Genomic DNA, 25,293 nt, shown 5'->3' with positions numbered 1-25,293 from the left:
AAATAAATTCAACTATCAGTTCTTGACTTCTTCCTTTTTTTTTTTTGTTCTGTTGTTGCCTTCTTGACAAACAACGCACGTGTGCACGTTTCGTTTTGAACGCTTGAGGCCATAAAAATGAGATTACCAGGGAGCAGGATCTGAGGTCCTGACAGCTTACATTAAATGGGAAACAGCTAGCAGAGCAGCTAGGGCAGCCAATGTCCCGACTGCCAAGTGCAAATGAGCCAAATGCCCCAACCGAGGCCCAGTAAAATGCAAAGTGGTTTTTTTGTTATCGTCTGTCCAAAATGCTAAACATTCCAGTGTGTGTGTGTGTGTGAGTGTGGGTGTATGTGTGTGTGGTTTATAGCACATTTCTATTCATTATGAGTAGTCCCAGGCATTGTTTAACATTTCATTTATTGTGTTGTGCCCATGATGACTCTGGCTAGATGCTGCCACCGGACCAGCTGGGCAGCCGAACAACTGGGCAGCCTGGCAGCCGTTATGTTCTTATGCTGATATGCTCCTAATCGCCCGAGTTACACGCAATTAATTTTGCTTTGTAATTAACAAAAGGCTGTCGACACATTCTCGACTCGACTCGACTTGGTCTGCACTCTGCACTTACTCGGTTTTTTATGTCTTTGGTTTTTATGTACATGTCCAGAGTTCATATAATTTATTAACAAATTTGCACACTCTCTCCCTAGCTCAGTATCTGGAACTCTGGCAATGGCAGTGTTGATTAGTGAACGGAGAAGGGAGAAGGGAGAAGGAACGCTAATGAGTCTGGCCGACGGCGCAGTGGCAAACAAATTTCAATAACAATTTGCGAGTCGCAACCAATGAACATTTCAAATGGCCTACCATTCCGATTTTGGCCAAGTCACGCAAAAGACTCTAATCATAGCTAACGGCAATTACGTTCTATGAGTTTTCATTTTGTTTGTCTTCTTCTTCGCTGTTGCACGTTATCATCAACAGCGAGTAGCGAGCGCTCTATGTGTTGTTGGTTGTGGCAAATAATGAAAATTATAAGCCACTTCCGAATTTCATTATCGAAATTAGATGTCGCCTGCTTTTGAGACGTCGCGCTCTCGACATTTGCCTGATGGATTTTGCGGATGTTTCGCTAATTTGTCAACGGCCATTACTACACCAAATGACAAAGTGAGACTCATTGTGGGCGTGGCAGGCAACCACGAGAAGGAGGCATGCTTCTTTTGCTTTCATTGCTTTCATTGCTTTCATTGCTTTTGCTTTTGCTTTAGCTTTAGCTTGAGCCTGTGCTGCCTTGTCAAATTCAAATTGACTCATTAAAAATTAAGTTGGCCCAAAGGCACAAAACCACAGCCAAGCAACAAAGTTAACCAAATGATAAATAGCAAAATTAGATTTGACAGCCGAGGCGCGTTTAGTTGCCAACACACAAATTGCTGCATTCGTCTTGATTACATTTAACGTTGAATGGCTTAAGATTTGCCATTTTTGTCAGGTCAGGTTTTTGTGGTTGTAGCTCAATTTAAATGCGAGCACGACTCGAGCTCCCCTAAAAACGAATTTTCAATTTCATTTCGGAAATTCGTAGACATTATTTAAGCATACTAAATTCCAAATGGAAATCTGCAACAATTTTTGGCACAGTATCTCTCTATTAATCCACACAAATTCCATGCAAATAAATGAAAACAACTGTTTAAAGCGCAAAACTACAAGTTGTATTTAAAGTACTTGAACCTTTGGCCACAACTAACTACTTGCAGCTGGAGCTTAATGCATTTTTCACTGGCTCTGTGACAGTTTGCAATTTTTTGCGCATATTTCCAGCTGGCACACATGTTGCACAGTCATCCCAGCCACGCCCACTTATACGATGTTCAAGGGAGGGCAAGGGTTTATTGTTCATCGTTTGTTCCTGCTGCTGCTGCTGCTGTTAAAGTCGTGACAGTGCTGGCAACTAGAGTGTTAAATCAATTGGGAGCTTGTTGCAGGGCGTACTTAGGTTTCACTTCCGCTTCCGGCCAGGCAACAGTAGCAACATAGGGCACCCTTTGCTGCTCTGTGGCCAGCAGTGGGAAGCAGCATCAGTCAGCTGCAGCCACATGTGCTGCATTTTTAGTTTATGCTGGGCATTTATCATATTCTTCTTAGTTATACTCCAACAACGAGTTATACAATTGCCAACTTAAACTTCTGACCAACAAAGAGTGCAGTGTAGTTAAGTCTAGATATGTCTTTTTTGAGATGAACTTCATTTGGAGCTAATATTTTGTGTATTTTTATCGAGATGCTCGCAGATTTAAATGTTGGCAATTTGCAGTCTTAAAGCATTCTTACAGTTATTATTGGCTGTGCATGGAAATCTGCCTGGCTTTGGCCAAAGCAATTTATATTCTCGAGGCACAAATACCATGCTTATTTATGTGCTCTTATTATTTGCAGGCCAAGTTTCTGCTTGAATCCCTGTCAAATAATGCAGAAATATTCCCAGCTAACCAAGCCAACGAACCAACAACGAGGCGAATACGTAAACGCAAACGAAAACGAAAGCGAAAAGAAACAAAAACAGAACAACAAACAAACCATTTGCGAAAATGGCAGTCGAAATGTGTACAATAAAATGAAATGGATTTTTAAAAAGGTCGCCCCACTCTTAAAAGGTAGCTCAAGCATCTCTACTAAAGAAAAACCTCAAGGCCAACGCGGCGTATTCGTCATATTTTATGCCAATTTGAGAATAAGATTTCGGGTCTACTACTTTTGTATTCACGCGTTGGCCCCGAAAACTTTCAAGTGCCACTTTGAAACTTACTGACTCGAGCTTGGTTTAAAGATGGAATACAACAAATAAAATTCCCAAAAGAAACACTTTAGTTAATATGCGAATATAATGCGAAGGCTAATAATTTTCTCAGCTGGATAATAATTATTAGTATTCTTCGGAAGGACGAATTGAAATTGATTTATCAGTTGATTTAATGCGAATGTCAATGATTGCATTTTGATTTGCACGCAGCTTGCCACAATCTGTTGCAATGTCAATTCGCATTCCACAGCACGCAATCAGTTGATTTTATTCAGCTATCAGTAAAGTAGCTGCCACTCAGTGCTGTGCCAACATTGGAACCGGAACAAACACAAAGCCACGCACACCGCTCGTTGCCTTCTCGCATTCCCCCATCACACACTGCACAGAACAATCAACCAAACAGACAGAGAGACAGACAGACAGAGAGTCAGATGTAAGCATACTAGAAGCGAACGACAATAGTTTCGTCTCAGGCAGAGCGAATCCTTCGGTGTATCTGTATTAGTTTGTGTCAACAGAAGCTCTGCGGCAGCAAAGTGTAAATAAACAAATGCTTCTACTTAGCTGGCACCAAAAAGGAAACACTGACAGCCCGAAAGGCTGACACATTTGTCCGACGCAGGAGCCAGGCTTCCACCTAAGTGCCAGGTAATAAAATGCGCATTTGTGCACGAAATTACTGCACTTGGGGCTGTTGGATGCTTGGTTGCTGTTTCTGCTCTTGATGCTGCTGCTGCTGCTACTGCTGCTGCCACTCAGTGCTTTCTGGCATGTTTATCCCCAACTGGTTACTCACACGCCCCATGCGAGCGACGCGTTGGCGAAGTGTTCGTATTTTTTCTTGCACGTTTATTTTTATTTTAACATTTGCCCTGCGGCCGCAACAGGCCAAAAAGTTGCGCTGAGCAAAGTTATTTTCAATAAGCAGCCGGCGGGCAAAGCAGCGGAAACTACAAGACGTAAAACAGCAAAGAAAGTAAGAAAATCAAATGCGTTGCACAACGATTTCCACATACTCTAACTGCAAGTCTTAGTCGCATTATGTAAACAATTAACTATTTATTGAAGACTACTTTAAGTTGTCTTCTAAAAGCTAAAGCGCACCCTTAAAGCGCTGCCAAGTTAGCCAAATAATTTATTGCTCAGGGCTTATGGCAAGCGACGCATACCCGCTGTTAGAGTATGGGAGGAAGCAATAAATATGCATGAACAGTAGGAGCAAGTCGCGTACTTAGCAGCCAGCCGACATGACAGAAGGAGTGCTCTTAAAGTTGCCAGCATAAAAACAGCAATAGTCGACTGTTCAACCAAGCAAGCAACCAGCGAACCAACCGACTGACTGACTGACTGACTGACTGACTAGCTATTCATTCTCGCGCTGGCAACTATTTTTATTGCATATTTTTGGGGGGCTGCGGCAAAATTAATTGCACTTGAAGTATGCACATTAAATTTAATGAGCTCGCGCGTGCAAGTCGCAGACAGAAGAAGGCGGCAGACAATGTGGACTCACGGCACCAACGAATGCAACCGGGGGAGGGAAGAAGAGGAAGAGTAAAAGTGCTTAGCTGCAATTAAGTTTAATTGTTGCTGCAATTGTCGCTAAGCAGCAGAAGCAGCAGCAGGAGCAGCAGCTTGGGATGTTGCACGAGTTGTTTAACAGCTACTTAAAGGGTGGCAACTACTCAATTGTTCTGCACATCGTCGCTCATCCGCCCCGTGGTACCACGCAACCATCTACCTGATTTCACTTTACACCATACGAGCAACAACAACAACAATAACAAATGCAACAACCTAAATGAGGCTTTTCCTTTCCGCGTTCGACTAATAGAGCTATATAACATTTTGGGTGCATGCCACCAGGTGGCTGTTGATGTTGCTGTTGCCATGGCTCTACCTCTGCTCTAGCTATAGCTATAGCTACTCCTGTTGCACACACATAAGCTTTATTCAGCACACACCCACACACACATAGAGGAGACTTCTGTGTGTTTATATGTTTATAATGCCAGCTAATGTTACCTGTTTCAGTTCGTGTGCAAGGGCTCATACCAGCTCATTAAGTATGAATGGCAATTGGGAAGCGTTTTGCTCGCATCCAGCATCCAGCTGCCATAGGTCATATTTCTTAGTTTGCATTTGGCTGGCTTTGAACTGCAGCAGGCCACAGGCAACAAAATGCAATTTCATCATACCATTTACAATTTCCATTGTTTGCCCAGTTAATTAGAAGCATTCCACAAGGGCCAAAAGCATTAGAATCAAGCCACAAAACACATCCAATGTTTTCACTGCAGACAACATACAACAGAGAACCGCAAGAGAACTGCCATTGAGCAAGCTTATTAGAAATAATTAGCAGACATTTTTAACTACACTCGAGCTTGAGCTGTTTGAGTTGGAAATCTGCTTAATTAATAAATTTTAATTCTTTATTTTTAATTATGTTATTCACAATTCGCAACTTGAGTAACTGCCATTTTGGACACGTGACTCGTACAAATTTTAATGGGCCAACAATCATTAACTGCCGGCAAAGGCTGTGTATATTTTACATTTTGACTTTATTTTGCAGCCTGACCGTTGATTAAAGAAGTTATTTATGTATAGTCTCTTCATTTCAACACCACACGCATGATGTACACATTTATTCGCTGTCAATTGCTTCGACAGAGATCTGTCCAGCTGCAACACTTTTTTTCTTTTATACAGAGCAACGAGTATACCCTGTAGATGAAATATAATATGGACAACTTATTTGAAATATTATTGATAATGAGAAGTTGACATTGATATAATTATTAAGTTACATTAAAATAGTGCAAACAGACTGTTATGGAAAAAACATTAAATATAGGAAATAAAATATTAAATATATTCGAATTGAGAAAAAAAGTAAATAAATTAAATTAGTTCAAATAAAGAAAATAAGATCGTTAAGGTAAAAATATTAAATATTAAAAAAAAAATATTAAATTAGTTGCATCAAAATAGTGCAAACAGATCGTTAAGGTAAAAATATTAAATGTAGGAAATAAAACATTTTTAATATTCGATTTGAGGTAAAAAGTAAATAAAGTAAATTAGTTAAGATAAAGAAAATAGGATAGTTAAAATAAAAATATTAAATATATGGAATAATATATAATTATATTTGAAATTAATTTCAAAAAAAGTCAAATACCAAAGTTTATAAAAAAGATATTCCAAATTTTAAAGGGTATTTTGAAATCGTTCACATTGAATTAGAGCATTCTCGAACGTTTCACAATTTCATTTAATTCAATTGATTTTATGCGTTGCCCGCCAAGTGCTCGACCAGTTTATTGCCTTAAATTGTTTATTTAATTCGAATTTAATTTCAATTTTTCGTTACGCTTAAGTATTTTACTTTATTTTGTTTTCCATTCCGCAAGTGCATTGCAAACACAGAAACCGAAACAGAAACAGCAACAGCAACATCTCGTGCACTTGCCCAGTCAACATTCAAAACAAATTAAATTCTTTGCTACATTTGTGGCACACACACACACACACACACACACGCCGCAAAAGCGAGAAGTAAACAAGACAAATAAGAGCGAAAAACGAAACGAAACATTGAACAAGTCGCATAGTTTCCAAATTAAAGTGCGACTCAAGCGAAAAATTGGACTGGACAGGAGAACAGAGCAACCTCCGGGCCAAGAAACGAACGTCATTAAAGCTATGCTACGCATAGTTTGACGAACTGATGCCACGACCCCAAGAAGTTTGCTGAGGATGGGTTGAAATAGGGTGGTAAGTGAAGGGAGATGGAGGATGGAGGGTGGAGGGTGGTACAACAACGCTTTATGAACGACTACAACAAAATTGAAACTTTTGATTGAATACAAACTACACAATCTCGGAAGAGCAATGAGAGTCGCTGGAGGAAGTTCCTTTCAACTTTCCGTTCTGTTCCGTTTCGTAAAAGCATCCTGCTGGGTTGGTTGCTTACCTTACCTTGCCTGACCTGCCCGGCAGCGTTTTCCAACCCCGATTGCAGCCTCCACTTGGCAACAACTTAGTTTTCTAAATTAAAATAATACAATAAAGATTATACATACCCATCCTCATACATATACTAGTTATAATAGTGCTCCTAACGGGCGTCTCTCCCATGTTTCGATGCAATTTGTGAGACTTTGCGCCTTATGTAGAACATGTTCTTAGTCTCTATACGATGCCCTTGCAACGCTCAATTCACAAACTTAACAACTTTTATTGTGTACCAACAAAAAAGTTGACATCAACATTCAAAATGTGCTGCATTTTGCAAGTGTTGCCGCATTGCCGAAATATACCCAAATATTGTGTTTAGTTACTCGTTGCCATGAATACCAAAGCAACAATTAGGCAGCAATTAAGGCCAAACAAAAGAAGCCAATGTTTGTTTAACAAAACCAAACAAAAAAACACATACAGCAGACAAATACAGAAGAAGACGCCGAAAGGACAGCTTTAATGAGGAATGCTATGCCAACTTTTCAAACAAAAGTTTCTACTAAAGTTTTGTTCGAATTTATATTAGAGAGAAAATAAAATAAGAACTGCTTCATATTAATCCCTCCTGGCAACTTTACTTGAAAATTGTTCTGCAATTTAATATATTTTAAGAGGTTACAGACAACATCCATCTGCAAAGTTTTTGTTGTCCAATTCCCAAGATGGTCATTGTAATGCTCAGATAACACATATTTGTCGCTAAAGGATGTCCTGTAATAGGACTTCAATCACCTTTAAAATCTGTTCATCCAAGATTATTATTTGCCCCTGAACAACTTTACTTTGTGTGCCATGAATTGTTCAATTATGTGAGTGCATCAAGTGCGAATGTTGCAGTTTCACTAATTTATTTCGCATCTATCGAATTTCACTCTAAATGAAAGCAATTACTTTTAGTTAAACTAATTTGGTGTAATTTTTGTTAAACAGCATCAACCCAATCTCTCCATTTCAGCCAACTTAATTCAGGAAGTGGGTGAAAAAAGCTGCGCAAGCCAAGCAGCTGTGTTGTTAATAAGCTAAACAGGTGAGAATCTAATCCAATCGATTGCCGTCATTTTACTCAAGTGTTCACTAAAAGTTTTTGGCAGCTGTGGCGCGAAAAAATACACGAAGCAACTCATCATCAGCTTAGAGGAGTGGAAAAGGAAGGACGAAGAAAAAACAAAACATTGCTCAATTTAAACGTCGGCCAAAAGTATGAAACGATAATAAGTATAATAAAGACTGCCAAAAGTTTCAAAAAAAAATATATATATATACAAAAAATATGTCGGCCAAAAATAAAGAAAGAACAAAGGAAATGTCTGACAGGAAATTCATGTTGATGAAAAATGTTTTTCATGCGCGCTGCCATTCACTGTGAATCCTTAGTGAGTGTATGTGAATATATAAGTGTTTGTGTGTGTGTGTTCGTTCGTGTACGTGAGCATGTGCGTATATGGTGTCATTGTGTGTGTGAGCCCATAGGTTCAGGGGCATACTCATGACTTGGCCAAAAATGAAATAGGCCCATGCAAAAAACAGGCTCATGAAGCCCACGCAACTACAGCAAAAACAGAGAAAGTAAAAGGAAAAAAAAAAACAAAATAACAGAAAACAAAGGCAGAAAGAAATACAATAACAATGGGAAAACAACAATACCACTAAGCAGCACTAAAATGTATCTCACTTGATGAGAAACGAGTGCAGCTGCCAAAGGGCTCAACCAAGTGAACACAAAACGAATTCATGCTCAAATTGCGAACTCACTCAACCGCACCCACATCCGGACTCCAGAGCGTTGCGTTGCGTTCAGTTGCGTTCAGTTCTGTTCTGTTAGCAGCGACGCGTCGCTCTTAAAGCAATCCTAGCTCAAGTTGGCGCGCTCAGCAGCAGCCAATGTAAACTCAGTAGCTAGAAATGTGTCACAGAACGACCTTGAATTCCACTCACTGAGCGAGAGATTGCAGCTCACCCAATTCTTGTTGGCTGTTGCTTTGAGTGCTTTTCTCTCTGGGTTGAGCTTTTATTGAGCGCAAGTTTGTTCCGAAGCTTTAACAGCGCTCAGAGTTCTGTTGTCTAGGCCAATCTCGATTAACATAGCTCAATTTCTTACAACAATTGAAAGCCTTGGTCAAACTGAATGAATAATTAATTATTTGATATGTTTTAATAAATAATAAATCTCTTTAGAAATGTCTAATCTATTAAATAGATGAAAATACACACATTAAATGGATATATTAAATTTAAGTAGGTGTATATTCATACATTTAATACATATGTATGTTTCATTAATATTTCCTCACTCCCAACTTTAGAATTAGTTTATTATATTTTTTAATTTATAATCCCACATTTATAAAATTATTTTTTTATAAATTAATCTGCTTAATTACTCAATACAAATTATAGATTGATATTCTCATAATAAAGTGTTCTAATTATTATCATCAACAATAATCAGTAAATTATTTACGATTTAATGTCATATAATTATTTTCGACTATTTCATTTAATGCACAAAAATAAAGAGTTCTAATTACCATCATCAAAAATAATCAATAAATTAATTCCAATTTAATATCAACTTATTATTATACATATTCAGCAAATTTATTTTCAACTATTTGCTTTCATTTAATGCACAAACGAATTCGAAAAGCGCGCTTGAAAGGATTGCAACGTAAAAAACAAAAATATAACGTTTAATATATATAAAACAAAGACTTCAGTTCTCTCTTTCTGCGTTTACTTGGCACAATTTAATATTTCTTATGGTGCATTCGCTTCAGTTGTCAATTATAATCCACTCGCGTTCGCATATTTGTTTTTGCGGTCAAGAACTTCTCTCATTTCCGACCATAATTTTCAAGGCGGAAATACTTACGTGCCCACCATTGGCATCTAGGGGGAGGGTCACTCAGGGGGAGGGGACTCTGGTGTCTGTATCGTTGGTCCTGTGTTGGATTGTGGCGCATTTTGGCGTCATTTGGTGACACGTTGTTAACATGCTCTTTGACGCTTCTTGGCTGCTTCGACTTCGGCTTCGGCTGTCGTTGCCAGTTTTTTGATGTTGCCACAGGCATAATTCTTATTAAACTTGATTGAGCGAAAAACTTCATTATTCTCTTGTTGGTTTACAGGACTCGTTATTCGCTGCTTCTTCCTTTTTTTTTTTCTTAACATCGTTTGTATTTTGTTGGTGAATTTATTTTGTGTTTTCTCTGTGTGTGTATGTGTGTGTGTGTGTGCAGGAAATTAAATTTTGTGCCGTGTAAACACACGGAAACTTTTGTAAAGTGCTAAAGTAATGGAAGACGGATACGGCGAGGGAGATAAAACGGTAGAGAGACAAGTGCTTACAATTCATTTGACTCTTGTTAAAATCCTTAACTAACCTTTGGCAGACCTCTTAGCTGCATCTGCAGCTGTCGCACGGCCAAGCTCCAAGGGATTATGTTAATCAGAATTCTGCACTTTAACAAGTCGCTGTGCACAGAACTGTGCAAAAAGTCACAAGGCTGTTGTCGCTACTTTTGAAAGAGCTGAACTTTTGCAAAGTCGCCGCCGCCGTCGCTGTTGCTGCTGCTGCAGCTGCAGCTGAACAAAAAGGGGAAAAGCACAAAACTCTAAGCTGGCACTATAAAAGATGACTTCCTTCCTGTCCTGGCCTGTCCTGGCCCGGCCTTGCCTTCCCTTGTTTGTATATCGCACCAAATTCAATGCAATCTGCTGGCAGCATTCGTCTCTACTTTACTGTGGAATAAATGCCCATTTTTTCTAGAGTTAATTAGCAACTTTTCAACTAATTCAACAATTTCTTAAAACTACTTTCCTCTTGTTATTATTGTTGGCTATTTAGCCAAATAAGTAAGTTCTTTAAAGCAAAGTTTTAGTAAGTTTGCTGTAGCCGGCCTTTAATTTTTGAACTACTTATTTGTGTTGTTAACAGTAGACTTTAATCATAATACTTTTAATACCAAATAGTTGTACAAATATTTTAGCTTTGAAAATAATCATTTTTAAATAAGTGGATAGCCTAGAAAAAACAATTTAATAATTTGGTTAATTTTCTTATTGTTTACAACTCAGCTAAATTTAAAGTGAGTTCTTAAACGTTGAATTTCAGATATAAAAATAAGTATAAATCAAACTGCAATTATTTTGTAACTACTACTTTCTTAGGTGAATTTTAAAATAGCTGTTAATGCTAACTTCGAACTTTTATGTTAATATTTTAGGTATTAAAAATGAAAGTTTTTTACTAACTTGACAGCATAGAAAACGTATCTCAATAATTTGGTAAAACTAGGAATTTTGACCCACAGTTCTGTATTGTTCTGCTCTAACAGCGGGCAACATTTCATAAGAATTTTGTAGCATAACTTTTATCGCGCGAGCGCGTAACAAGTTGTCCTCTATTAGCGCCAAGCATTTTTCATCGGGCAGGCAGACAGACTGCTGTTGTATGCTGGACAGGCAGCTACATCAGCTGGCCAGCAAATTAAGCTAATGCAGCAAACGGAAACAGCTGCAACTGTTGCTTAATGGCTGCCCGATCGGCCATGAAGGTGCGAATGGGAAGGGGATGGGCAATGGGGAGGAGGTATAGGGGGAAAAAAAGGTGACTGAGGGGCAGCGCGGTATCATTTGGTAGCTGGCAGTTGGCTGTCAAAAATTGCTTATTCCCGTGTAAATGAAAATACCTCGAAGGCAATTTGGCAACCAAAGTCATCAACTGCGCACACGCACGCCTCAATAAATTCAATTTACACGAATTTGTAAAGGCATCGCGCCTGATGACGAGCACGAGACCGAGAGTGGCATTGAGAAAGGTTTTCGGATTGGGGTTGGGGAGAGAGAGAGAGCGGAGGGGACACAACACAAACTGCCATATAAAACAGACAAAAACTTATGTTCAGCAGAGAAGTTTTGCAGGTGTGAACAGCAAGATAAACAGTAACCGAGGGGGGCAGGCAGGCCAACACATTGCCCTGGCCTGGTGCAAAAGTGATAGATGGAGAGTGAGTGAGATCCAGAGGGGACAGATAAAGAAGAGAGAGAGAAAGAGAGAGAGAGAGAGTGGGGAGGCATTGGTTGTGCGGTTTGTGTCAGATGGGAGGCAAGAGGCGCCTTTATTGGCATCGACATGCATTAGCGGCACCGCAAAAGCGAGCTGAGTAAAAGTCAAATATAACCGCAGTAACCGACAACCAAGCCACGTCCGACGCATGTACAACAACGCCAATTACAGCAACAACAACAGCAACAGCAGCAGCACAAGCAGCAATGGGAAACCAAACTGGCAGCAACAAGCTAAATTGCAAAAGAAAACTTTTTGTACAGTGCGACCGCTGCAGCAGAAGAGCCAACAGTCAACAGCTAACAACAGAGAATGGAGTAAAGGCGAGTTGGGACAGAAGCAACAACAGCAGCAACAACAACAGCAGCGGGCAACTGATGATTGCCTGGGCCCATCATCGACATGTGTATAACACTCTGAGTATGTGTGTGTGTGTTTGTATTAAGTGCTGTTTGTGTACGTGCAAAGGTGTAAATTAAATTTCAACACCAACACGAGCATTGCATGGCAATGTTAGCTACCAAAATTCTTACCTTACCCATATCCCATAGCATTTGGTTGCCCAAAAGTGTTCCTATTTACGCTTGTTTGCCTTTTTGTTTCTGATGTTACTTAGCCCGCAATCTGTTGCAGTCTCGTGCTTTTGCTGCTCTCGTTGATTGTTTGACCTTTTCGCTAATTTCTATTGCCGACTTTCAGGCGCACGCATTTCACAGACTCTTTCGATCTGACATTTAAATGAAATGCTTTCACTCTGCTTCCGCTTTACTACATAACTAAAGGCACTTCGGTTAAGTTAAGTATTTTGCAATGATTGCTAATAAAGTATGTTTGATATTTTTTCCTTTTTTGTTAATTAAGTGTATAATCTGAAATTGGAAAATATACCAAACCTCCATACGGAGCACAAGGATTAAGAACCGATTCTTCAATGTTACATTTTTTTAAGAATCTAATGGTAACGAGTTTGTTAAATGATTATAGATTTTTAAATTAAAAATTGGGTCAACATTTTTTACTTCTTTTGAAAGAAGTAGAAAACTATGTATTTGAAACTATGGACATTGAAAAATGAAATCCTAAATATTTAAACTACTTTTCCAACTTATTGTGACTCTTTTTCAACATTATTAACCTCGTTTTATTCTGCAGTTTCAAGAACAAGTTATTTTCCCAGTTAAATACCCCAATTTTAGAAGTTAAACCAAGCGCAAAAAAAGAACTATAAAACCATAAACAAAACTGTCGAAACTTAAACTGCAGATTCGTTCAAGTGCCAAGAGCGCAAGAGTTTCAATAGCAACAAAATGCAACTTCATTATAATACAGATGAAGAGTATTCAAATAGTCAAGCAGCCCCGAACTCAGGCCCATAGTATTTACGTCTTCTATCCTGTTTATGTTGTTGTCTAAAGCCTGCGGGCAGGTTGGTTTTTTTGGTTTGTTGGTTTGCCGGTTTGTCGGCTTGTGTTTTGTAAGCGCCTTAAGAGCGCAAAGTAATTTAAGCGCAAAATGTCGAACCCGACGCGCGACGGAAGCGAACCAGCAATGGAATTTAAATTATGCACAGTCTTCTCCAACCCAAAGGATGCGCGCACGCAACAAAGGCAACCAGCTTGCCGGCTGCCAGATGCCAGCTGCCAGTTTTACCAGCGGTGGTCAGCGTTAATGTGCAGACAGAATACGCGGAAAACCCGTAAGAGATATTTTCTCCTTGAAAGCATCGCGTGGCAAAATGATCAAAGCGAAAGAGAGCGTAAGGACACTCCGTATAGAAGTGCACTTGTACTATGGCTGGACAACACAGAGGAGACAAGAGCCTCATCTCGATAACAAGAACGAGGTGGTCGAGGTGCAGCGTACGCCATTGACATGCTGATATCATATCGCCAGCATGTCGAAGCGCGCTTGTTTTTCCATACGCACCATTGTCCCATTTGAGTTGAGTAGTTGCAGGCTTAACTGCAGCAGCCGCCGTTGATTAACAATGAGGACACGCAGTGGAACGGCATTATCGATGGTCCGTAATGACTCCCTTGCTGCCAGCCTGCCACACGCAATAACCCGCACAGTCCGAGAGCATCGTTTGAAGCACCTTAAATATGTTGTAATTGAAATGCATTTGGGCGCAAGCGAACAAGTGAACAAATGAACGAAATGGGGCCATCTGGAGCACAATGCACAATGCTGTCTGAAAGCTCATTACCACAATGGCAATGACAATGGCAGAGCCCAAAGTGGAGGCAACAGTAAATGCTTGAGTTGTTGGGTCCAGTCCAGTTAACACTTGTGGTATTCTGTACCACATAAGTCGCATTAATTGGCAGAGCAGGTTGCCAGGCCAACAACAAACGTAGTGACATTGTGTGGAACGTGAATTTGCACGCTGCAATGGCCAAAAACGTGGCATGCAACATGCAACATTCAACGAACTGGACAGACGCCATTCACAGCTTTGACTTGTGCGCATATTTCGCTGGACTTCACACATAAAATACGAGCAATAAGCTGCTGAAAGTTGAAAACTTTCTGCACACAAATGCATGAAAACTCTCTCGCACACACACACACACACACACACACTCATACATGCAGCATGTGCTGCTGCATCTTGTGCGTGGCAGGAAAAAATGAAAAAATGGACACTTGAATTGCTTAGAAAGCGTGCCGGGTAGTGTCTTAATTTTCCGCAGGATGTGCGCTATGTCAAAAGCAACATTTGATAAATGGTTCATGGGCGTGCAACGAGCACAGCCAACATAGATAGATCGAGTGTGCGTGTGTGCGAAAGGGCTTGTGTGTGTGTCTGTGCATGTGCATACGTTACGCTCGAATATTTATGGGAAATTTATGAAAAATGCACAAAATATTCGCTACTTCGGGCAGTTCACTCGACTGCTGTCGGAACTGCTGCTCACACAGTATATTTTTTTTACATTTTCAGACACATATTTGTAATACTTACTATACACATAGCCGATGTATGCATATGGTATCTGACTTAGCTCACATCCTTACTGGCCTTAGGAGCGAAATAGCATACAAGAGTAATGCTCTAGCAAAGTGCCAGTCATAACTATAATTACAATAAATTTATAAGCAAATACTTAAAGTTTACGGCTGTCATGTAAAAGATTTTCTTTAAAACTTTTTGCCAACTTTCTCAGCACGACACAATTTGTAATTAAGCTTGAATATCTTCTTTCCGAATTCGAACCTTTTTTTGGCTAAAATAAATCATGAAATTAGGTATCTTGTTAGCTGTTGGCAAACTTTTGGCTTTAATTATAATTTATGTTGCTTGGCATGAAGTCTAACCCACAAAATTGTAACCGAAAATCGAATGAAATTAAATTATAATTTGTAGACTGCTTCATTGAATTTCTATGGCGAGATGCGAATTCAAAGCTAATACGATTATATTCTGCGTAAGTCGATTGGATCGACTGTCAATACGGAGACATTTCAATTAATTATGCATTATGGCGGCCACATTGAAAATTCAATTAAAATATGCACAAGATTAAACGGAGCAAAGCAGATTGATTATTGCGTGTCGCATTTATTCATTTGGATTTTTGAACAAAAATTCTCATGCAACATCTGCTCAATCAATACTAATTGAGAATTGTCAATCAATATTTGATACTTCTCATAATTTTCGAAAATTACTTTTGCCACACACTTTTGCGTGCCTGTTGGCATTTGGCTAAGAAAGTTTTGTGTCGCAAAAGTTTGGGTGCGTTTACAACTTAATGAAATGGCAACAATTCGAAAAGACACTCCCCAAATTATATACAGATACTTTGCTATATATACTTACATACATATATATATATGCTATATAGTATGCTGTCTAAATGACAATTGAGCTAATTGCATTAGTTTGGCAGCACGTGCCCTTCATACAGCCTCAAGGCTTCGATGGCTCCTTTCCTTCGCTGTCGTAATAATGAAACAACTTGAGAGTGGAGTCCAAGCGAAAACTTTTTCAGATTTTTACGAAAATTTCAACGAAATAAATTAAGCACTTCGTGAGATATTTATCTTAATTTTCGGCCTGTCCAACGAAAGAGCCAACGAAAGAACGAATAGCATAACACCCAAAGAGTTAAGTTACGGAGTAATAAACGCAGCAACAAAAGTTCGTAGCCAAAACCAAAAAGGCTTTTTTCGGGCTTTGCTTTTTCGCCCCTTTTTTGTTGTTGTTGGTTGTTGTTTGTGCGATGGCAGTATAAATAAATAAACCGATTTTTACACAACATTCTGCCAGAGGGCTGTCAAGGGACCAAAGCGGATGCCATCGCAAACGCGATTCCAAATGCTTTTAAGTGGGCACCTGAACACAGAAATCAACAAAATGGAGGGGCAACAACTGCGAATTGGACAGTATATAAAACGGAAGGACAAAGCGAGTAAAATCATAAATAAAAATAAAATCAAATATAAAAGGAAAGTCACACTTCATTTCAATCACGAATAACTGAATTGTCTCTCAATGACAATAAAACAAGAAGCAAAAAAAAATAATATAAAACCTTCACATGCAGCGAAATTCACTGATAATTCAGAAACAGACAAAAGTACAATGATGTGATTTCAATTATAATCGTATTTACAGTTCACAGACAGACAATGTGAATTTAAATAAAATATATTTTCATATATTTGACAAGATCTATTAAAAAGTGAATCACAACATGAATGACAATATTTCAATATTTTTTGCAATAAAAATACATTTTTGTATGTCAAGAGTCATAGTCAAAGAATATCTGACTTGGAAATACTCTCTGTTGATTTTTATTACAATCCTCCTGAATTCCTTTCATAACAAGTTTCTTAAATAGCTCAAATAAAAAGTTTCTTCAATTTATATTTTTTATTTATTGTTATGTACATATTTCATACCCCCTTGAGGCATTGCCATGAGCAAAGGGTATGAAAAGGATACCAGTCCAGGCGCTAGACATTCACGTCATCAAAAAGCAGCCGGGCCCAAATGGCCCAGTTAAGTGGCGACATATTTACCCTACACACACACCCACACACATACAAATACACAGAGAGCAGCATCCGCAAATAAACCAATAGAAAGAACCAAAAGCAAAAAAAGGGTTACACAGGACGGCCACTTGACGGGTCTCTTTGACTAACTCAGACATTTATATGCCCGAGTGGTGCATGCTAAGAATAATCTCTTATGACAAAGGCTGTAAAAAAGAAAAATAAAACAATAAATAAAATTCGAGCATAAATAGCTGCCAATAGATGCCAATAATGTTGAGCCACATTTTTTGTCAACGAAATTTCTGTTAAAGCTTGTCTATTTTTATACCCGCTACCGAAGGAGTAGAAGGGTATTATGACATTGTGTCTACAGGAAATTTTTGTAAGAGGCATAAGAATTTATCTTAGTCCCCTTAAAGTTTATGAATTCTTGATCAGCGTCAACAACCAAGACGATAAAGTCAGTTTGTCTGCCTGTCTGTCCGTCCGTCTGTATGAATACCTAAATCTCTGAGACTATAAGAGATAGAGATATATTTTTTCGACAGAACTTTTTATATTTGCATACAGATCAAATTTTGGCCAAGTTGAATAACAAACGTTACTTTAAAGATGCAAATAGTGCACATAATATCAACGACAGTATCTATGAATTAATTGCGATCAGATGAACTTTGTAAAAGTTATTTAGAAATTCTTTATTATGTTTCTACAGGTCTTAGTTGCTTAGGCTGATAATCTGGTATACTTTGTTCTCTGTGGTATATTTTGAATGCGGTATTATATCAATATACCAAATATAGCCCATTGAATATTTCAGCATTTTGCGGTATATTATTTCGATACATTAATCAAATTAACACACTGTTTTGCTTTTATTAAAAATGAGTAACAGGTATATCAAAGTCTAGCACACTCGACTGTAGATTTCTTCCTTGTTATGCCCTATTATTAACGTTTATAAATTGTTGATCATTAAATGTAAAACAACATATTTTATCAATGGTTAATGCCAAGCACGTCTAACAAATGAACCAAATGAATTTGTCTGAAATTAACTACTTGAACAGAAAATAAGTGTGAAGATTCTTAAATCAAATTAAATGGCTGCCTTTAAAAGCATCGGCAGCGAGTGTGTGAAAGTTTTCCAGCTTGCTTGCTTGATTTTCATTTATGTATTTATGTGCATACTTAATGAATTTAATGTTTTATTAATGTAAATACATTATTGCCGTCTTTGCTGTTGCTGTTTCCTGCCTCTGCTGCTGCATGTGTCAAGCTTTTAAGTGACAAATAATTAACAACACTTGTGTCAACAGTCTGAGCGAGAGAGCGGAAGAGCCCGAAGAAGCAGCCTTAAGGACTTGTGAAAACTGAAAGGACTACATCAGTGTAGAAGCCTCCTCCTCCTCCTTCTGGCAGCCGTGAGCCATAATCTGTTTAATGTAATTTGCAATTTATATAAAGCTATTGAAGTTTTATTGAACGCCAGCGGGAAAAACGCGCAGAGAGACAGACAGAGAGAGAGAGAGTGCGGAAAGAGTATCTGCCGCCTGTGGCAACTTCCGTCACTTCATGCCGCGGAAATAATTTGATGGCAGTGCACTTGCCACATATCGTACTCGCACTCGTATCACATCGCATCGTATGTGGCTGCAGGATGTGGGCGGTTCTCATCGATTTCTCGATCTTGTATTTATTCATACAATTTGCAATCCTGTGCAATCTGTACATAAAGCAGCACACGCAGTCAATGCAGCAATCCAAGCTGAAGCATAATATATGTACTTGCGATGAATATGGGCACCCAACCATGCACACACACACACACACCCACACACACATACACACTCGTGTGTGTAGCAAAATAGTTGCCAACGCATCCTGTTGCATATATGAAACGTAGTCTCATATTTTGAGCAGTAATCGGGATTATATTGCAAGTCACGTAATCTGCTTTTTATGTGCGCCACTTTGCCCCTTCCCGTCAATGCAACTAAGCACTTACTTACCCCCCACCCTCCCTCTTCCACTCCTTGAGAGTACTGGTTACCTGTGCATTGGGGCAAAACCTGAGGCCAGAGTTGTGATTCCACTTCGACATTTATTTAATCAGACGGAACACAATTTGTTGCTGTCAATAAATAGAAAATCTATTTGACTTGCGTTTTTCATTTATACACATAAAAAAAATGCTATGCAAATTGACTATTTAAAGTGAATGACAGTGTTTTGTTTTTTTTGTGTGTGTCGAGTGCATTTAATATACTACGTCAATTTATGCTCATTGTTCATTTCGTTTGCACAAATAATATTATATCAACTGGTCTGGCAGTTGGTTGAGTATATAATTTGTGCTACTGCTGCTGCATTCAATAATAACAATTGCACACTGTTCTTGCTCCAGCTTGCAAATTGCATATTGACAATTCATGCCACCAATATAGAGAAGAGGAATGGCAAAGGCAGCAGAACAATCATGATTGACACGCCACATTCGTAAAAAAAAACCCAACAACAACAGCAACAACATCCAGCCAATGAAATGCAATGCAAATGAAAAAAATGAACAACAAGAAAAAATAAATAAAATTAAAGTTTTAAATAAATATTCATGTTATGCTGACCCGTATTATTGCTGGCATCCAGACCGAAAAAATTGTGTTTGCACCGTTACAACGCCCCTCAACGCAGCCACGCCTCCTCCGCTCAGTAACTGGCTGCTCTTGGGAACGTGGTAATTGAATTAACTCGGCCAAAAAACACACACAGAGCAAATGTAAAGTCCGAAGAGTCAAAAAATGGTTTATAAATTAAGGTTTTAAATTCCAGCACACACTAACGCTTATTCAAACAAATGGCCAAAAAGTTCAACGCTATTTTGTTGTTGTGCTACAAAATACTCTTCTACAACATATTCGCAAATAAAAGAGAAAATATAAAACTTTAAATTAAATTAGATGTACTCCAATACACGTTACTAACGAAAAGCAAATAGGCTAACTTTACTTCCATTCAATTATTTAAATACAAATGTATTCATTGAATTGCAAATAGGTTTTCAAACAAATTTAAGAAACAAAAGAAAGGATATTGTTTTTTTTTGTTATTATAGAACACTTTATTTAATAAACATGTACATTTCAAAAGTAAACTTGACTGTAAATTTGAATTAATATAAAAAATAAAGAACGCAAGCCAACTTTAACTTTTCTATTTGAAGAGATAAATGCAATGAGAGAAAAAATGTAAGAAATAGTTTATAATATAGAGAAAATCTATAGATATTATATTATATTATAATAGTATAAATAAATTTAGTTCAATTTAAAGCAAAATAAAATTGTAAATTAGGAAATTACTAAGCAAATTTTAAATTTAGCTTTAGCTACTTCTATAGAGTATTGACAATAGGCGCAAATCCTTTAAAACAAAACAGCAGGCATTCTTGTTTTTTTGCTTTTATGGGACTAAGAGAGTTTTTATGGAGGGTCGTAGGTGGAATGGATGACTGATAAGCAAAAGGGTCGCAATTAGTAGAAGTCCATTCTGGCTGTTAACATTGAGCTCTTTTGGTATTGAAGCACGTTCTGAATCCGCTATTAAGTTACCAGGGGAGAGCAAGGCCACCAAGGGGCAAGGAGTAAAGGACTGCAAAGGCCAACGCATGGCATAGTTTTGTGCTGTGTTGGATTTAGCAACCAGGCTTCGACATTTTCCCATTCGATACGCATGGAAATCAAACTACAATTAGAAACAGACTCCCTGTCGCTATCGTCGTTGTTGGCCCAGTTGTTGGTGGCAACCTCTTGGGGCTATTAAAGAACAGGCTCAAACCCGACACGCACACATAGAGAGAGCGAAGGGGAACTGAGACGTGTGTAGTCTATTTCTTTTAATGCTTATGCAGCACTATAAGTTGATCCATCGACCATCGTGGGAGAGCGGCTAGAAATTCTTTTGTTTGTTTGTGCGGCTCGCGGGAGGGGCAGAACGTATCAAATTATCTATTTATGTTCAGGACTAAGCAATGTATTTGCAGCTTAACTAACAGCAGGATAAACAGCCAGAGGCTCAATCAAACTGCCATGAATGGCTGGCGGCAGTCTTTTGTCGATTTGTTGAATGTTTGATACGCAAGTTTACCAAATTTATATAAAATACTTGAATGCTCATCGCATACTATACATATCGCATCGTATCGCAAACAGCAAACAGGCATAAGCCAGACCCTCTTTGTGTTTTGGCCTTTTTGTGATTTATTTAGTTAAGCTGTCCCAAAGCCAAGCAATGCACAAAATCCAGCACACAAATTATGGGCGCTAGAGTGTAAGTCGACGACGTTGAGGCTGCCTTTTAGCTTGACCATTGGCTATGCAGCCACGCAGCTAATCAACTCCAGCCAAACTATACTACGGATATATTTGTATCTTTTTTTTTGTGTGTGTGTGTGTAAATTCCCGCATCCGGCGTTGAACACTTCAAACTTCATTTGGCACGGACGGAGATGGCACGCCATGTATCACAGCTGTCCGTTTAGTCGAGTATTGAATGAGACGCACGAGCGAGCATACCAGACGACATATATATACTATATATATGTATGTATAAGTATAGTCAGAGATACTATGCCTAGGTGACAGCCGCTTGACACATGCGGGTCAACGAGCAAACCTTTGCCAAAGTGTCTTACAAAATAAGAAATATGCACAGCAGTAGTTATGAGAATGTGAATGTGCGTGTGTAAAAATTACTCGACCATTTATACGGCAGGACACACAACGTCAACAACAACAATGCGAACGGATGAAGGGCCATGAGTCGCATTTAATTTTACGGCAAATGAGTTAATTAGTTGATTTAGTTGCCGCTTTTTCAGCAACCGCAACATCCATTAATCATTCAACGAACAACCGAACAGTAAGCGTCCTGCTGAGGAATGATCATCCATTTGCAATGCCTATAAATTGCACGACATTATTTACATGCAAACACACGCACATACATGCGACGGGGGAGTATTGTAAGCTGATTGCGGCTTTTATGGTTGCCACGCCCACTTGCACCTGCCCACCACACCACCTCGCCCTCTCTCTCTCTGTCTCTCTAGTCATCGCTGTGTTGTCGCTCATTAAAATTCACATTCAAACATTTTGCAAATACATATTAACAAACCTTTTACGCGTCTCCTTTAATCGCACGGATTTTGTGGCCACACGCAACTGTGTCCTTCCCCAGGGAGCGTCGCAAGGTGGCAAGCATGCCAGCTGTGTGGGTGCTTTGATAAAGTTTTAAGGTCGCGACGCCAAAGATGCTGTGTCGCATAAATCGAGCGGAAACGAACGAAACACTAAGCGACGTATAGCGAGTAACGAGTACCGAGTGCCGCATACCAAGTACCGAGTACCGAGTGCCGTCAAGTGGGCCGCATTTACATTGACCATGACCCTGAGCTAGTCACCAGCCTTGGCTAACTGACTAACTAGCTGACTAACTGGACTGACTGACTGACTAGCTGGCTATGTGGATTACATAACGATAACGATGGCACGGCCAGACAAATGTCTCGAAATGAGTTCACAAAAACACACACACTTGATAGAGTCCTCAACAACTTGGCGCAATGCCGCAATCCTGTTCTATTGAGCCTTGTGGGCGTTTCAGTTGATTGGGCGTGGCATATATTCTACATATTTAAGCCGCTTTAAGTGACTGCAGTAAGTTAAGCAATTTGTAATTTGTAATTTTTGGCCACGCCGCCTGGTCATTGCTTTGATTACCGAAGCGCAAAGTTCAAGACTTGGCAGAATTAAGGGACTCGACGGGACTCGGGCCACTGGAATCAAGATGAGGCGAAACAATTGGAGAACAAAGTTTTGCTGTTAGCGCCTTTGTTGATGCGACAAAAGTTTCATTTGGTCGCCTGGTGTAGTTTACACTAGCTAACCGCTGTCGTCAACGAAAATTTTTAACTTCATTTAGAACTCATTAAAAACTTTTGCATAATTGCATAAATTTGCAAAGTCAATGAAAAACTCGAGCTAAACAACACTATGCACGCCGGCGAGGATTGTTACAGTTCGTAAGTACTTACGTTCAATAAGAAGTAAAAAGAACCTAAGGAAATGCGTGCATATAAAAATTCTACTTTGAGAACAATTATTGCAATAAAATTGCTAATCAAAGTATTTAATATGGAGAAACAGATTCTTACAAATTGTTGCGCATACGGAGCAGCCAATTTACATAAAAGCAAAGCAAATTTATAGAAAAAAAGTTGTATTTACTTTATCATAACAAAATGCAATCTCACATCTGTTTCATATGCAAACAAATATGGTATATATTCTACATAGTTGTGTGTATACACAATACATATTACACATATGCAATCAGGAAAGTTAACATGTTCGTCAGCAGCAGAGAAAGCTCTGTTAACAGCGACAGGTCCACGAGCTTTTGCATTACAGCAAAGCTCCAAGCCAGCTGCAACAAGCTGAAAGCTTTTTTTAAAGTATGTGAACGTTGAGTAACTCATTACTAGATCATCAGTTTTTAAATAGAAAAAGATCAAAATTTGAAATTAAAACTTATTAAAATCTTGTTTAATTTTATCAAATTATAGCACAGCTCTTAACATTTAACATGTAAAGCAAATTGATACTTAAAACAGAAGATTAAGACAGAATAAACATAATTGGGTTACTTGACTTTACGCGAACCCTTCGGTTTAACAACCCTGATGGGCGTTGAGACATCGGTTGGCGCCGAGTCCGTGAACTCAGAGTCTCCCTCTTCCATGGGGACAGGCTGTGCATTTTTAGCCGCCACAACTAGCTTCACTTTTTTGGACGCCACCTTCTTTTTTGGCACTTGCTGAGCCAGGGTGCCAATCGACTTGCGAACTGCCTTTGACTTGGCTTTCGATTTTGTTTCCGAGACGCTTTCCATTTTCTCTTTCGACGCGCTGGCTTTTCCCTTAGCAGTTTTCTTCGGCTTTTCTGAATCTTCGACGTCCTCCTTGGCGGACGACGCTGCGGCAGCTGCTGCTTTATCTTTTTTGGCTTTTTTGCTGGGCTGTAAAATTGTAATTAAATTAATTTATTATTTAAATAAATCGTTGATATATTAAAAGAATATTGGTATATATATTTATAACTGTTTAGCTTAGAATTGAATTCTGAGGTACAAAATGCCAAGCTAAATGATTTCTTTATTAAGTTGTAGCTACAAACCTCGTTAGTTTTGCGTTCAGAAGCCTTCATACCAGACTTCTCCTTTGTCGTTTTTGCTTTTGCGGAGCTCTTTGCTTTTGCCGCTGCCGAATCTTTCTTTCCTTTCATTTCCTTCAGCTGCTCCTTTTCCTTCGCTTTAGCTTTCTTCAGCTTCATTTTCTCCAAAGCTTTTGACTTATTTTTCGATGCAGCCGAAAGCTTAAATGAACGCTTCACTTGCTCTAATTCTCCTCTAATCACGGCAGCTTTCAGGTTCTTCAGCACAAGCTTGGATAAGCGCGGCTCTTCGGTGCCCTCGAAGCCATTGGACTTCATATACTTGACAATGGCTTGAACTGAGGAACCACTGCGACTGGGCATCGCTTCGATAGCCGCAAAGGCTAACGAGAGGATGGTGTGATATTTCGTCTTCTTAGATGTGGCTTTTTCCACCATCGGCATATTACTGTCTGCATCGGGCGGAGGTGTGGGAAAGGGATGCGCAGCGTCTGCGGCAACTTCTTCCTCTTCGCCAGAAGACTGCGAACTGCCCTCTTCCATATCCTCATCCTCCTGCTCTTCCTCTTGGGACTCATGCTCCGAATCGGATGCAGAATTATCGGGATCGGATTTTATCATAATGGATTCACAAAACTAGACGAAACACTTTACAAAACTGTACAGACTTTGAGACGTTCAATCGACAACTGAACAGAACTGGAAGTGGAAAGCAATCAAGCGATGCAGTTCAACTGTTATTTTTAGTTCAAACGGTATGCACAGTTAGTAATGGGAGTTCCAATCTGGAACTACCAGGGTTCCAGCAAATGTCATTATCAACAGTTCGCTGTTAAGAATGAACCAATTACAGCTGTTTCCAATTATGCATTTAACATGTGATATTTTTGTTTTATTAATTGATAATTGTTTGTAAAATTTAATTTACACATACATTTAATGAAATTTTACTTCGCTGCATTTTTTTCATAATGTTTATTTAAATATATGTGTGTTGAACAATTATTGGTTGTGTTGATGTTTTCTTTTATCTGCTAAAATGATTTGGCAACAACAATTACCAATTGTTGCGGCGATTTTTCTCTTTACAGATTTCCCCTCACTGACAACGAACAAACAAAATATCTCTGCATATTTTCAACTTTTAAATAACATTCTAT

General features: G+C 38.9%; 1 protein-coding gene and 1 long non-coding RNA gene across 2 annotated transcripts in view; one reads left to right on the top strand and one right to left on the bottom strand.

The window, feature by feature from the left end:
• Positions 1 to 8,031, top strand: part of LOC132784526 (uncharacterized) — a 103,585-nt gene extending 95,554 nt beyond the window's left edge. The window contains exons 2-3 of the long non-coding RNA XR_009632258.1: positions 7,779 to 7,850; positions 7,905 to 8,031. This is a non-coding gene — a long non-coding RNA (uncharacterized LOC132784526). The remainder of the gene's footprint in view (positions 1 to 7,778; positions 7,851 to 7,904) is intronic.
• Positions 8,032 to 23,477: 15,446 nt separating this feature from the next.
• On the bottom strand, positions 23,478 to 24,839 carry LOC132784106 (histone H1.0-A). Its single transcript, XM_060789512.1, has 2 exons — positions 24,137 to 24,839; positions 23,478 to 23,978 (listed from the first exon to the last, which is right to left on the bottom strand). Exons 1-2 carry the CDS (start codon positions 24,752 to 24,754, stop codon positions 23,604 to 23,606), a joined length of 993 nt encoding a protein of 330 aa, XP_060645495.1. The 5' UTR covers positions 24,755 to 24,839; the 3' UTR covers positions 23,478 to 23,603.
• Positions 24,840 to 25,293: the final 454 nt, after the last annotated feature.

The sequence above is a fragment of the Drosophila nasuta genome, chromosome 2R (assembly GCF_023558535.2).
Source record: "Drosophila nasuta strain 15112-1781.00 chromosome 2R, ASM2355853v1, whole genome shotgun sequence".
In the NCBI taxonomy this organism is placed as follows: domain Eukaryota; kingdom Metazoa; phylum Arthropoda; class Insecta; order Diptera; family Drosophilidae; genus Drosophila; species Drosophila nasuta.
Note: the sequence above shows the minus strand (reverse complement) of the source record. Positions and strands in the feature narration are given on the sequence as shown.

Coding starts and splice junctions, on each gene's coding strand:
- LOC132784106 (XM_060789512.1), bottom strand. CDS start 24,754: ATGATAAAATCCGATCCCGATAATTCTGCATCCGATTCGGAGCATGAG. Junction 23,979..24,136: donor CTGAACGCAAAACTAACGAG/GTTTGTAGCTAC, acceptor ACAATTTTACAG/CCCAGCAAAAAAGCCAAAAA.